A 15,542-nucleotide genomic window follows, 5' to 3' on the forward strand; every position below is an offset into this window, starting at 1 on the left:
ACCATGATCAGCCACCTGCAGAACTAATGAAGGTGGGTGATAATACCCTAGACCATTGACTTCATGCATATGAAGTCGCTGTTCCGAGTCACATTTTAATAGCAGCCAGCAGGTCCTGACGACCTCAACCTTCCTAATGCTGTGATCCTTTAATACAACCCCTCATGTTGGGTGACCCCCAAGCATAAAATTATTTCATTACTACATCATAACTCTAACTTTGCTACTGTTATGAATTATAATGTAAATATCTGATACGCAGCATATTTTATATGTGACACCTCCAACAGGGGTCACAGCACAATGGGAGTCACAGCACACAGGTTGAGATCCACTGCCCTAGACACAGAGGTAGATGAAACTTAAACTTTTCTCCCTAGGGAAAGGGACAAGTATACTCTTTGTCAAAAGGGAGATATTTGGTGATCATAAAGTTAGAGGTCAATTGTTTGCTCAGTAACCTGCTTCTCGTTCTTTAGCGGAAAGCAAGCTTCCTTTGCGACACAGTTTCTACATTGTCCTTATTAGTTCTGATGGGTGAAATTTAGAATGAGACATTTTCTCCACAGTCAGCCTCATTATGGTGGGTATGTGCTTTGGAATCTGTGCCTGCATCTCTGCCTGTCGTCTGAGTGACATCAGGACGCTGTGCATGAGGAATGTTCACTCAGCAGATGGGAGGAACATGGATTCTGCACACTGGAATTCAGCACAACCAAAAAAGGAACCCTATTGTCCGCAGCCACACAGCTACGAAGGAGCTTAGTAGTTTGTTTCCTGTTGTGGAGATTGATTAATCTACGAGTAAAGTACTTTCTCCCATTTGTCCTTCTGAGAGGTCAAGATGACTCAAGGACTCTGGGTACTAATGGCTTATCAGTACACAAACTAAGAATGCCCTAGGATCAATAATCTTTATTCTCTAAGTGAGATTGAATAGGGAATAGTAATTAGGGGAAATTCAGAGAAGAACCCCAGCTTCTGAAATGGAGCCAACTTCTCCAGGTGTTTGTAGAACCACCTCAGCCCAGATGGATACAGAGAGAAGACTTGGTCACAGGGTGCTGCCAGAGGCAAAGAAAATAGGTAAGGAAGAGCTATGAGTTCTAGGAGAGCTGCTGTCTTCTTGACGGAACAACTGTGTTGTCCACAGGATGAACTTTATCAACTGTTTTCCACAGGAGGAACTCAGTCAACTGTCTTCTCTCCAGATGCTCTCGAAGTTGCTCTCCAAACAGTGCTTTTTCCAAAGGTTCTTGGTTCCTGTGAAGGGATCTCAAGGGATGCCATGGTGGGCTCGATTGTCTTCCCCTAACTTCAAATGTTGAAGCCCTCACTCCCAAAGTGATGACACTGGAGGCGGAAACATTGACAGGTCATTAGGACTACTGGTTTCGGATAGCAGTGCACCATCATAAAGAAGTGTAGAAGACCTGGGTCTCTCTCCTTCACCAAGTGAAGATGTAAGGCAGTGTCAATCTAACGCCAGGAGGCAAGCCTCTTTATGGAGTCAACCTGGAAAGTTCCTTGATCTCGGACTTTCCATTCTCTAGAACTGTGAGAAATAAATCCTGTTTTGACACTCACTGTATGGTATGTTTTGTTACAGCAGCTTTCGCTGACTGCTAAAAACCCAAGTTGAAGGACAGAGTGGTTCGTGTGGGGTATCACAGGAGAGCCAGTTCAATGACCAGGGGTCATCCTTGGAAGCAATGACACCCAGTGCTGGGACGTGGGCCAAAGCTGACTTGTGAACTCTTTGCTTCTGACCCATAATGTGCGAGTTCATTATGACTAATTCCACAGCTGTTGAATTCATATCATGAGTCAGACATGACACAAGCTCTTTAGAGGTCACCTGGTGGTTCGGCATGGAGTTTAGTTTATTTAACAGCATTTATATTGTAAGATTTTATGTTTTGAAAGAACTGTTTATGTTTATAATTTTAATGTTTGTTAAATTTCTCCCTTAAACTTAATAACATTATTGAGCCAATGAAGTAAAATTTATTTTTAATCCAATATAAAGAGAATAAGGCAAATCCATTGAGTGGTATGTCAAAAGTTGTCAAAAGTTTTTGAGCAGTGTCTAGGAGTAGCTCCGTTGCAATTGAGGAATGAAGCAGACAGAATGGTAATTCTCTGTTTAAAGTGGGTAAAGGTTCTTCCCAGGTAACCCTAGTGATTCAAGTTTCATTCCTGGCGCACACATAAAATGGGAGGGGAGAGCTGACTCCACAAAGCTGCCCTTTGACCTCCATGTGATTCCCTCTCCAATGCTTATAATAAATAAAATAAAAGTTAAAAATAACACCCCCCCCAAAACCAGCAGATACTGTTTTCCTTTCTCTTTGCTATATTTTCTTCTGATCATATTTATTGAAGTCTAATCTTGTGTTTATTGAATAGAATAATAAAATAAGGCTATTTGTGTGCAATTAGATAAAACATATAGCTTAGCAAACAAAGGGGCAGAGAGGGGAAATGGCGTCTTCCCGGAAGTAGTGAACAACATTTCTCACAATAGAGCTGTAGAACAAAGGTGGGTGGCAGATGGGGCCTGATAGCCAGAAGGGTGCGGGAGTACGGCCAAGATAACTGGCTCTTTGAGACTTGAATCCCAGTGTTTTCTCTAAAACTATCTTGGCTTCAGTGGAGTTTGTAGTGTTTGGATAAAACAGTTGGATAGTATATAGAAAGGCCATTTCAGCTGACAAACAGCCCTAGCTCCCCAAGTCCTGAGAACATGCTAAGGTGATTTGCTGCCCTCTACTGGTCATCTCGAGCAGAATCCCAACCTCTAATCTCAGCTCTAACGTTTCCTTCATCTCTTATTTTTCAAATTCACCCCTGTCCTTTCTGATTAATACAAACTCTGCACCCTCTTTATGCCTCTCTCTAATATCCAGGTACTCTTCAATACTCTTAGTGGCTCCTGCCTGGCAATCGTTGAATTGCTGCATAATTTGACCCAGGTAAAATCTGGCCCAACTTTTCTTGATGGTTATGAAACATAACTAATATTCTTCCACCTATATCCACTTGACATCTACAACACTTCAGTAAGCTTATGTAAACATTGCTCTCACCTTTGTCATCCCCCTAGCATGGTGCTCACATTCCTGATATCCACCCACTGTTTTATTCCACACTGAAGGCCAGAGGGACTTGCATATTTTCTTTCTATTTTCAATTAGATATTCAGTCTATCAGGGCAGTGTCCTGGGCTTCTGAGAAACAGGCATCCACTGAACTAAGCTCCTTCGTTTCTCAACCTTTCTCTGCCTTGTTTCTCTCTCTCTCTCTCTCTCTCCCTCTCTCTCTCTCTCTCTCTCTCTCTCTCTCTCTCTCTCTCTCTCCCTTAACTCGTCTCCTTCTGATAAGAATGATGATATCACAACATTGAGCATGGCAGATCCAGGCAAGTTTCTCTATCATTCTATTTACTTTATCTTCCAACCTCAAATGGGAGGTGAGTGTCAAATAAAGAGAAGTGTGTTCACTTCACATGGGAAAATTAAAGTAACGGAGCGTATCTCACAATAGAGGCAAGGGAGACCATTAAACCCCTGGCTAGCCAAGGCTTTGGAGACATTCTGACAGTTTCTTCTATAGGGGGTCTTCAGAAGTGATACTTGGGGCTCTGTCCACAGTCAGTCTACAGTTCTCACAACTCACTGCCTCCCAAGAATCCCCTCCCATCTACGACCGACATTCTTGATACCCAAGGTTTCAAGGACCTAGGACTAGATGTGCATCAGCCAGGGCTCTATGGAGAAATAGAGCCAGTTCATCTATTTAGGGGAATTAAGTCATTACATTTTGGGAGCATGGAAAGTGTAAAGTGTCAAATACACTAGGGTGGGAAGGTGGCAAACTGGAGACCCAGGGAAAGGTTGCAAAACATAAGTAAGAACTTTGGCTGAAAGGCACACATTCTCCACTTGGGGAGTTAAAAGCAAGATAACGCTGGTCATCTGTGCCTTCACTTTGTATCTGTCTCTTGTGCTTTAAGCTAGGTTCCGTCTCCACTCTATACGCAGGCAAGTTAATCATTTCTTGGATATCCACCTAAAGTGGGTATTCTTTCCCATTCAAGACTGAAGACACAAACCAAGAGTAAGTAAAGAATTTTACTGTCACATTTTTACAACCAGCCCCCCAAGACACAGGGAAGTCTCCAGTCACTGCCATAAGTCAGTTTCACCATGGATTTGAGAAGCAGCAAGTCTTGTAGTCAGATCACCCCACGATGAGGCTTCCCCTCAACCCGATACAAGACCATTCACTCACTGAGGAGTATTGTCACCACAGGTAATGACTTGGCAATGACTTCTCCAGAGCAACCTTCCAGAATGACTACCCAGGGTCACAAAACGGTTACAGCCAAGCTCCTACAACATTCACCTGTTCCCTTTCCAGCCTAGATCCACCTTTAGCTGCTCAGTATAAACACATTTGCTGGTCTTGACGTGCTTGGGTTTATACTCAGAACAATTATAGCTAGATCACATGACCCTTTAGTCTTTTCAGGAGCCTTCTTGCCAATTCCAGCAGTGGATATACTTACTAACTTGTAACCCACCAGCAGTGCATAACACTTCCTCTTGCCATGCCACCAGCAGGTATAATAAGGGCAGTTTAAATATTTAATTGAATACAACAGCAGGCAATAATGTGTAATCTGAAGTAAACTCACCCCCATCCACTACACCTTGGAAGAATATGAAAACGCATTCCAAGTACAGTTCTGTGTTTTGAAGAAACTGAGATCACAAGGCTCTTGCTTTCTTGGAGTTTTCTTACAAACACTCCTCACTGGACTCCACTCCTGGACTGCATTCCAACAGTTAAGACCTTATTCTTGTCTGTTCGTTCTCTTTATACTTAACTCCCAAGCCAAGATTGATGGAAAGCCAGGAATTCCAGCCACTGTTTAGTCTCCATTGAAACCAAGCACTTGCCAGCACCTTCCTCAGAAGCTCTCTACTCTTTAAGCACTGATCTAGTGCCCATGCTGTAATGGCACTTCGTAGCCAGATGGTGGCACTGTTGTCCAGAAATCCTTAGCTTGCTTCTCACAGGCTGAAAACGGAAGAAAATGGTCTCTGGAGAGTAGGTTGAGCATGAGTTTATGCTTTTCTGTGCCCAAAATATTGACATAGTCCCAAGTAAATGTGAACAAAGAAACATATAAACTAACAAGTTGACTAAGCAGTAGCGAAACTGTGAGTTCACAAAAACCAAGCACTGATCTTTGTCATCAGTTCATGGAGCTGCTGATCAAGGGTGGATATCCCACCCCACACCCTGGCACCTACCCCTACCAGCTGCTAGTTAGCATATCTAGTTCCTATGGCTGCTGTGCTGTAGATTTGGGATAACACATGCACATAACTTCACAGTGTTCTCATTGAAAGTATTTAAAGTATTTACCCCTCAAAGTTGTATGTAGTGCCGATAGCTAAAAAAACAAAACAAAACAAAAAACAGAAAAACAAAGAACAAAAACATAGTAATCCATGTCTTTATATAGTTGACATGCATAAAAGAACATTTTATGAGGCCATATACCTATTGTGTGCTAGAAATAACACCAGAATACACACCCTTCAAAGAGTTTATGACATTGGAAATTTCAGACTGAATCTTCATAACAAATGTTAAGATTTCTAGTCATTTTTACTATGACGTTTTGAATGGTGGAAGGAAACCGAGTTGTTTACTCTGTAAGGTCTGAAATTAGGAAGCAGGCCACAGCAATGATAACCTCCCATTATGATGGGAAAATGGGGATCAAGTCACAGGAGAAGGCAGGGTGCGAGCCAGCACCTCTATGAAGTAAAGGCAACCAAGGGAAAGAACTGGGTTCATTCCACCTCTTCTCCCCTCAGATGAAGACGGGGCCTGAGAGACTGCACTGAACAGTTGCTTTTGGTCTGTGGTAGGAAGAGTAGCCACAAGTTAAAACTACTACACATTTAGCACTTTTGTGGGAGGCAGTGTCATGGGCAAAACAGGACAATTATGGACTTTGCAGAGTTTGTCATAAGAACTCTGTGATTTGGAGGGTTTCCTAGAGCTTTGGTGTCTTAGGGTTTAACTGCTGTGAACAGACACCATGACCAAGGCAACTCTTATAAAGAACAACATTTAGTTGGGGCTGGCTTACAGGTTCAGAGGTTATCATCAAGGCGGGAACATAGAAGCATCCAGGAAGGCGTGGTAGAGGAGGAGCTCAGAGTTCTATGTCTTCTTCTGAAGGATGCTAGCAAAATACTGGCTTCCAGGCAGCTAGGATGAGAATCTTAAAGTCAAAACCCACACCTACTCCAACGAGGCCACACCTACTTTGACAGTGTCATACATTCAGTGTCTAATAGTGTCACTCCCTGGGTCAAGCATATATATAAATCATCATACTTGGTCAACCAATAGATGTTCATTTTTTTCACATTGGTAATATTTTAACTGTTAATTTGTTATTTGGACAACTTTGCCTATGTATTGCCTTAACTGGTGAACTGGTGGCAGTAGGCATTAAGTGGCTTATAGATCCTTCCTACCAAAATCCCAACCACAGGGTGGAAGAACTGATTCATATATGACTAAGACTTGCTAACACTCTGTCCTCTGGTAACCCTGCTATGATTCTGAAGCCCAAGATGGGGCAGATCTGGAACAACTGTATTGTCTTCCTCAGCCTGAGGTAACTTCACTCAGGGGAATGCTGAGGACAGCATACCATGACAGAGACAGCCTGCAGCACGTGGGAACAGAGACATCTCAGAAGCCCTCAGCAGCTCTTTGTTAAAGATGACAGCATCTGGGAACCTGAGAACCAGCAGACACATCCTTCCAGGGGACCTGCCATTAGAAATATGGGACTGCTCATGGCAGAGCTGGATAGAGACATTGCAGTAGTCCACAGCAACTCTTTGTAAAAAAAAGTTGTTCCCATGTCTAACTTTAGCCCTGGACAACGGATGTATAGATTTCATTTGTGCATGACTACTTTTCTGTTGGCCTTGGTGTGCATAATTATTCTATTACATCTGACTTTCCTATTTCTTTCTCCTTCTGCTCTTGTGAATTCTGTGATGGAAGACATTCCTTGATGTAATGATTCTTAAACAATTAAAAATTGAGGCATGGGGCAAAAACACAGTCTTAATGGCCCAGGTGCTTGCCGCGCCATCTCATCTTAGAAACGATGTAATAACTGCACAATGGTAGTTCCAGATTGATGATTGACTTACAAAGAAACTTTGAAGAAATTAAGTTTAGAAATTAATTAGAAAATGGAGCAGAGCCAATATTGAGACCCCAAGAAAGGAAAAAATCTATTGAAGTTATGAAACACATAACTTCACAACATTTGCACAACATTTGAGAGTGACTCCTGGATAAGCAAGTATAGAATGCATAAAATTATATAGTAGTAAAATTAGGTCAAAACACTGGGACTCTTAGGAGAGTCATTGTGTGCAATATATAGAAGCAGAACTTTAGAAGTTGTTTCTCAAAGGCCTCTGCTCACATTCCTGCAGAGTCAAAATATTTTCAAACTCTGTAGCCATTCCTAGAGGTGTTTTTTACATTAAGGAGATTTATATTAAGGAAGTGTGAGATATATTTTGAGGATTTCTGGATGTTCCTGATGCATTCTAAAATAGATTATGCTGAGAGCAATTTACGTGACTGTTGATAACTATTTAAGCAGCTGGGAATCAAGGAAGCTCATTGTTTACTTTTTCATTGCTCACGAATTAGCCATAGTCAACCATCAAATGGATGCAGCATATGATATAAGTAGAAATCCCAGAGCAGAGGAGCTCCAAAGGGTTCAGGGAGAATGAGGGAACTGTGTGTGGCCTGTCCATATTTCCATGCCCTTCCCTTCCCCTTACACATATGCAAAGACTAGAATCTAACCCTAATTCAAAGAGCTCATTTTTCTGTGATCCACCTTTAAATGACCATTGACAAACAAGGTAAGCATCTCTCCTGATTCCTAAGTTAGTAGGCTCCTTCATTCCAGGAAAGGGCCTTGAAGATGACACTCAGTCCTGAGGGCCATATTCCTCTGATCTGTCTTTCTCTCTTCACCCCATCTTTACACTCACAGGCAAGCTGGTTCAATAGTCAATCACCGAGGAGCATGCACTGAAACGCAATCTGTTGAGACCCAGGCCTGTCTGTAAGTTTTTCTCAGCTGCTGTAGTGTACTCCCATATTAAAAGGTCTTTCTGCATGAAACTCTGACCAAGAGTCCAGAGTGTTCCAGTAAAGGAGGGGAAGCAGGGCCAGATGGGTTTAGTGGAGAATTCTATCAGACCTTCATAGAAAACCTAATAACAGTACTGTCCAAACTATTCCACAAAATAGAAACAGACAGAGCACTACCCAATTCCTTCTATGAAGCCACTCTTACATTTGTACCTAAACCACACTAAGACCCAACAAAAAAAGAGAATTTCAGACCAATTTCCCTTTTGAATATCAAGGGGGAAATGCTCAATAAAAATTCTCAAAAACAGAATCCAAGAACACATCAAAATGATTATCCATCATGATCAAGTAAGCTTCACCCCAGGGATACAGGGATGGTTTAATATGGAAAATCATCAATGTAATCCACTATATAAACACACTCAAAGAAAAAAAAAAACACACGATCATCTCATGAGATGCTGAGAAAACATTTGACAAAATTCAACACGCCTTCATGGAAAAATCAGGAATTCAAGGCCCATACCTAAAAATAGTAAAAGCAGTATACAGAAAACCAGTAACCAACCATTTATTGAACTAAATGGAGAGAAACTTGAAGCAGTCCCACTAAAATCAGGGAATAGACAAGACTGCCCACTCTCTCCCTCCTTATTCAATATAGTACTCAAAGTCATAGACAGAGCAATCAGACAACAGAAGGTCAAAGGTATACAAATTAGAAAGGAAGAAGTCAAAATACCACTATTTGCAGGTGATATGAAAGTATACTTAATTGACCCCAAAAAATTCCACCAGAGAACTCCTAAACCTGATAAACAACTTCAGCAAAGTGGCTGGGTATAAAATTAACTCAAACAATTCAGTAGCCTTCCTATATTCAAAGGATAAGCCGGCTGAAAAAGAAATTAGGGAAATGACACCCTTCACAATATTCACAAACAATATAAAATACCTCTGTGTCTCTAGCCAAGCAAGTGAAAGATCTGTATGACAAGAACTTCAAGCCTCTGAAGAAAAAAATGAAGAAGATCTCAGAAGATGGAAAGATCTCCCATGCTCATGGATTAACAGGATTAATATTGTAAAAATGGCCATCTTGCCAAAAACAATCTACAGATTCAATGAAATCCTCATCAAAACCCCACTCCAATTATTTATAGAGATAGAAAGAACAATTTGCAAATTCATTTGGAATAGCAGCAAAAAAAAAAAAAGGATGGTGAAAACTGTCCTCCACAATCAAAGAAATTGTGAGGAAACGACCATCCCTGACCTCAAGCTGTATTACACAGCAATAGTGATAAAACTGTATGGTATTGGTATAGGGACAGGCAGGTAGATCAATGGAATTGAATTGATGACCCAGAAATGTACCCACATACCTGTGGTCACTTGATCTTTGACAAAGGAGCTAAAATAATCCAGTTAAAAAAATAGCATTTTCAACAAATGGTGCTGGTTCAACTTGAGGTCAGCATGTAGAAGAATGCAAATCGATCATTCTTATCACCCTGTACAAAGTTCGAGTCCAAGTGGATCAAGGACCTCCACATAAAACCAGATACACTGAAACTAATAGAAAAAAAAGTGAGGGAGAGCTTTGAACACAAGGACACTGGGGAAATTTTCCTGAATAGAACATGAATAGCTTATGCTCTCAGATCAAGATTCGAAAAATGTGACTTCATAAAATTGTAAAGCTTCTGTAAAACAAAGAACACTATCATTAGGACAAAATGGCAACCAATAGATCTTTACCAATCCTACATCTGATAGAGGGCTAATATCTGATATATACAAAGAACTCAAGAAGTTAGACTCCAAACAGTCAAATAACCCTATTTAAAAATGGGGTACAGAGCTAAACAATGAATTCTAGGCTGCAGAATATTGAATGGCTGGGAAGTACCTAAAGAAACGTTTAACATCCTTAGGCATCAGGGAAATGTAAATCCAAGCAACCTTGGGATTTCACCTCATACCAGTCAGAATGGCTAAGATAAAAAAACTCAGGTGACAGCACATGCTGGCAAGGATGTGGAGAAAGAGGAACACTCTTTCACTGTTGGTGGGATTGCAAACTGGTACAACCACTCTGGAATTCAGTCTGGAGTTTCCTCAGAAAATTGGACATAGTACTACCTGAGGACCCTGCTATTCCACTCCTGGTCATATATCTAAAAGAAGTTCCAACATATAAGAAGGACATATGCTCCACTATATTCATAGCAGCCTTATTTATAATAGCCAGAAGCTGGAAAGAACCCAGATGACCCTCAACAGAGGAATAGATACAGAAAATGTGGTACATCTACACAATGGAATACTACTCATCTATTAAAAATAATGACTTCATGAAATTCATAGGCAAATGAATTGAAGTAGAAAATATCATTCTGAGTGAAGTATCCAAAACAGAAAAATCTACACATGGTATGCACTCACTGATAAGTGGATATTAGTCCAAAAGCTGGAATTACAGAAGATAAAATTTACAGACCACATGAAGCTCAAGAAGAAGGATGACCAACGTGCAGATGCTTCAGTCTTACTTAGAAGAGGGAACAAAAATATTCATAGGACGAAATATGGAGACAAAGTTTGGAGCAGAGACTGAAGGAAAGGCCATCCAGAAACTGCCCCACCTGGGGATCCAGCCCATATACATACAGCCACCAAACACAGACAATATTGCTGATGCCAAGAAGTGCAAGCTGACAGACCCTGATATAGTTTTCTCTTGAAAGTCTCTGTCAGAACATGACAAATACAGAGGTGGATGCTCGCAGTCAACTATTGAACTGAGAAGGAGTCCCTAATGGAGGAGTTAGAGAAAGGATTGAAGGAGCTCAAGGGGTTTGCAACCCCATTGGAAGAACAATATCGACCAATCAGAACTCCCAGGGACTAAACCACCATCCAAAGAGAACACATGGACAGATCCATGGCTCCAACTGCATATGTAGCAGAGGATGGTATTGTTGGGCATCAATGGGAGGAGAAGTCCTTGGTCTTGCCACGGCTTGATGTCCCAGTGTAGGGGAACGTCAGGGAAGGGAGGCAGGAAGGGGTGGGTAATGCACTACTCTAATAGACACAGGAGGAGGGGGGATGGGATAGGGGGTTTATGGATGGAAAACCTGGAAGGAGATGACATTTGAAATGTCAAAAAAATCCAATATAAAGAAAAGTTAGGTAATTGTAAAGGTAATGTAAAAGTGAAGATATCCATGTTGTCTCCCTCCCACATGACCAATGGCTTTGAAAGTGGCTCTGATCTAAATGGGACAGAGTTGTGAAATGAGAGATTAGCATTGACCTTTTTTATTATCCATTGGGAGGCCGTGCGATAACCTTGACACTGCTAGAGAACAAGGCCAAAATTTCTTTCTATCATTCTGCTACTTGGTTCTCAGAGTCTTGCTTGGAGACAATAATCAAGCACACACACACAGAGAACTTGCTGTAAGAACTTTATTTGAGTGTAAAGGAAGAGGAAACTCAAGGACATAACATCTGACAAATAGCAGTCTCGTTCAAGATCTCAGATCATTTGACAAATGGATTCTTCTTGGTCGGAGTGCTCAGCGGCAGCACAGTCTGTAGATGCGGCCACGGTAACCACAGGCCCCAGAGAGCCGTTCTCTAAAACCACAGCGTGTGCGTCTGCAATAGCAGGTCACGCCTGCCTTCACATCTGGGGAAACAGCCATCATAGGAAGTACTTAGTGCCTGAGTCAGCAGGGCAGAAGAATCTTGGGTAATATATGTGCTGGGTGAAGTGGGCTTTCTACCTTGATCATTAGTGACAGCAGCATGAGCAATCACGATCAATATGAATAAATACACATGGTAAGCACAAAACTAAAGGCTAATCCCTATTTGTCTTAACTTTGTTCCCATTTTTTGTGCTCCTGCCATTACATAAATATCTAAACACACATCTCCAATATCTAAAATATAATATTTACAGTAAAATAGACCAAGTCTAGATATTTAGATCTAGAAGAAAAAACTAGTCACTAAGTCACTTTATTTATTAAACTCTATGATATAAGCAAATAAATCTTTGCAGAAAGTAATTGATCTATTTGGCTCTTGCTGTTCTTTGAGGAAAATAAAGAAGTAATATAGTCAACTGGGTTACCCAAATTCAGAGCTTATCTCTATGCCTTCTCTCTACTCCATGTGTCTAGCATGATGACTTCTCTCACCTGCATCTTGGAGAGCAGTGCCTTTATCCCCTCCAAAGGATATGGAAATATCCTGGTCCTCCATGACCAGCTGCTCCTGGTCTGGAGCCTCCTCAGCGGTTCCTTGGGGAGATTTTGCCTGGGTGTGGAGGGCCAGCAGGAGAAGGGCGGTAAGCAGAGTGAGCGTCCTCATGGCTGTGGGTCTCCTAAGGGATGAAAAAAAAAACATCAGGAACAGTGTGTGTGTGTGTGTGTGTGTGTGTGTGTGTGTGTGTGTGTGTATAAGTCTGTGTCTCTGTATGTATGTGTCTGTGTGTGTCATGTCTGTGTCAGTGTATATCTGTCTGTCTGTGTATATGGGGGTGGACACATGTGTAGGGAAAGATCTGAGACAGACCCTGCAGTTAGAAAGAGTCTACATTGATAAGGAGAGGGATTTGTCCTTAAGGTCTTGATATTTTTGTTCCCATAGCTTCCTTCATGAGAAGCCTCGGTCCATGCGTTTGGTGGCTGTCTTTGGTTTACTGGTAAGCATGAGGAGGATCCTACTATTGTTGTGTTACCACTTGGATTGTTAACTTACACTTGAATAAATGCTTACTTTTTTAATGTTATAAAAGAATACAAGAAACAACACTTTCATGCCTTAATTCTAAGGAACAATGCCTCTCGCTCTCTGAAAATGAATCTGTAACTGGTATCCGAAGTTGTTGACTCTGAGTTCACACCTGAATCCTGATGATATAGAGAGTTGATGCTTGTTGACCACAATGACCTTATCAAACTATGGATGAAACGAGCTGCTATGACTTTTGACAAAGCATTGATCCAGGAAGCATGAGTGTTTATTCTTTCTACTTCTATGCAAGTATGAATGGCAATTAAGACAGTAAGTACTGAAGCATACAGCACAATTATGTCATGCACAATTGGAACTTTAGCTGAAGTAAAATGACTCAAAGACCTGAACATAAGAGGCAAAAGCATAAAATTACTAGAAGAAAATTCAGAACTGGGTCTGGACAGTGATTTCTTTCATGACACTACAGGTGCCGGGAACAAGGCAGGTGGGCAAGTGGGATTGCGGGATTGCACTGGGCTGTGCAGCTTCTGCATAAACGAGGAAATAAGCATTGGAGTGAGGCAACAAGCTAGAGCATGGTGGAAAAGGTTAGCAAAGAAACTAATACCCAAATATATAGAAACCATGTGCAACTCAGTAGGCAAAACCAAGCAACACCAAGGGATATTCTTAAAGTAGAAAGATATTTTAAAGACTATATTATTGCTGCTACTGGAATGACAAGGAAGACATTTGTATTTTGACAAAAGTTGTGTGAATTTCCCCTTAACCAGTAAATACTGTCCTTCGCAGATACCAGAAGCCCAGATAGAAGAACCCTGGAAGGGTGTCTGATGATGTGGGCTCCTCCAGAGCAGTCTTGCCTTTAGGGAGTCCATTGCAGCCAGGCTTCAATGACATATCCATACTTTGAAATTATTTTCATTACTTACAGATCTTTGGGGGTAATCACGGAGAGCAGAGCAAGAGAGACAGCACTCTTCTGTCCAGACCTGGGGATACAAGAGCACCTTAAACATCTCAGAACAGACATCCCCTATTTAAGGGTCACTTGTGATGTCTTAATTTTTTGTGGTTTATTTCTATTGGATACCTCAAACACCTGTGGTGCAAGGACAGTTAAGCAATTTGGAAAAGCTGTGGGCAAAGCATGGCTTCTCAGTAGGACTTCTTATTTATCTTGTGTAGGACTAGATAACACCCATTTGCACATCGCTGCTCACTTCAGGGTGCTTGTGTTGCATAGCTGTGTGACTGAGGCTTGATCACTGGTGTCAGAAAATATGAAAGAGAGCACAAGAAATGTGTGGCCTACAGACGAAGCTTATGCTTTGTGGAGATGACTAGAATACATATTCAATGCACATATAAAGAAGCATTTGAAAAGTAGTTCTCAGTGAACCTCTCCAGGACCTAAGATATAAGTGTTAGAACTAGTTAAGTCATTCAGCAGAGTGAGAACATTGCTGTATGATGAGATTGTACATTAGTTCTGCTGTGAGACTATGCATGTTCTAATGGAGTCTCCCATGTGATTGTAATACACACACACACAAATATATACATACATATATGCATATATACATATTCATTGTCTGAAAGAACAGCTGCAACCTTTCTTGGCCACTAATAAGACTAAACAGTTCTCTAGAGCCACATGGGCAAAACATTCATGCCCTTGTTCCTTGAGACATATTGTCTTCTGAATGTTCCACTGGCTGGACAGATAGCAGAGAGATTGGGACTAGCTAGTCTTACCAAGTGGTGTGTGATCAGAGGCATTATGCATAAACCAGTACTGGCCATGTAGAAAGACAATGTTAGACCCAGCATGTTCAACATTGACATTCCATGCAGGAGATGCACTGACTTTCCACCATACAGTCCTTAAGAGGAAAAACTGTGCTCTGAGATGACTTCAAATCCTTTGACACTGTGTCAGAATGCAGACTCGTTCCAGCTCCTCTTGAGCATAAACTTGATAATTTCTTGACCAGTAGCAAAATCTCACACTTGTCAACATGCTGTGTTTGTCTCCAAGATTTAAAGTGTTAATATTTCATTTTCTCTTTACTAGGTGAATGCTCAAGTTTTACTAAAATTAATGTATGGAAATCATACTCCCAAAGGTCATGACAGTGACAAGTGGAGTCTTCTGACAGGGGATTGGGATCAAAGGGCAGAGCCCTCAGAGATAGGATGTTTCTCCTAGAAAAGAGGCTCAGGGAACATCCTTGTTTCTTTTACCAGGTGCTGACATTTTCTGAAAATGTCATTTAAAAACCAGGAAATGGGCTATCACCACAGAGTAAATCTTTTGACATTTTTATCTGAGACTTCAAAGTCCCCAAAACTGTAGGATTTGGTATCATCTGCTGTATATAATATGATTATATGACTTGGTATGTGTTGTCCTGTTACATAAGACAAAATGGCCCAAAGCAGATATTCACACTGGAACCCATCTACCATACTTTGTGGAACTCTGAATCTTGGTGGAACCACATGGAAAGAACTGAGGTCTCTTACAG

The 15,542-nt window shown here is 41.2% G+C and overlaps 2 protein-coding genes across 1 annotated transcript; one reads left to right on the plus strand and one right to left on the minus strand.

The window, feature by feature from the left end:
• Positions 1–15,542, plus strand: part of Erich1 (glutamate-rich 1) — a gene marked incomplete at its 5' end in the record, with an annotated part of 52,793,804 nt that overhangs the window by 47,553,785 nt on the left and 5,224,477 nt on the right.
• On the minus strand, positions 11,694–14,024 carry Defa5 (defensin alpha 5). The gene is given in 3 exon segments (NM_173329.3): positions 11,694–11,932; positions 12,450–12,634; positions 13,944–14,024. Coding segments are annotated over 2 exon segments (285 nt in total). The 5' UTR covers positions 12,622–12,634; positions 13,944–14,024; the 3' UTR covers positions 11,694–11,819.

Source organism: Rattus norvegicus, chromosome 16 (assembly GCF_021556685.1).
Source record: "Rattus norvegicus strain SHRSP/BbbUtx chromosome 16, alternate assembly SHRSP_T2T, whole genome shotgun sequence".
In the NCBI taxonomy this organism is placed as follows: domain Eukaryota; kingdom Metazoa; phylum Chordata; class Mammalia; order Rodentia; family Muridae; genus Rattus; species Rattus norvegicus.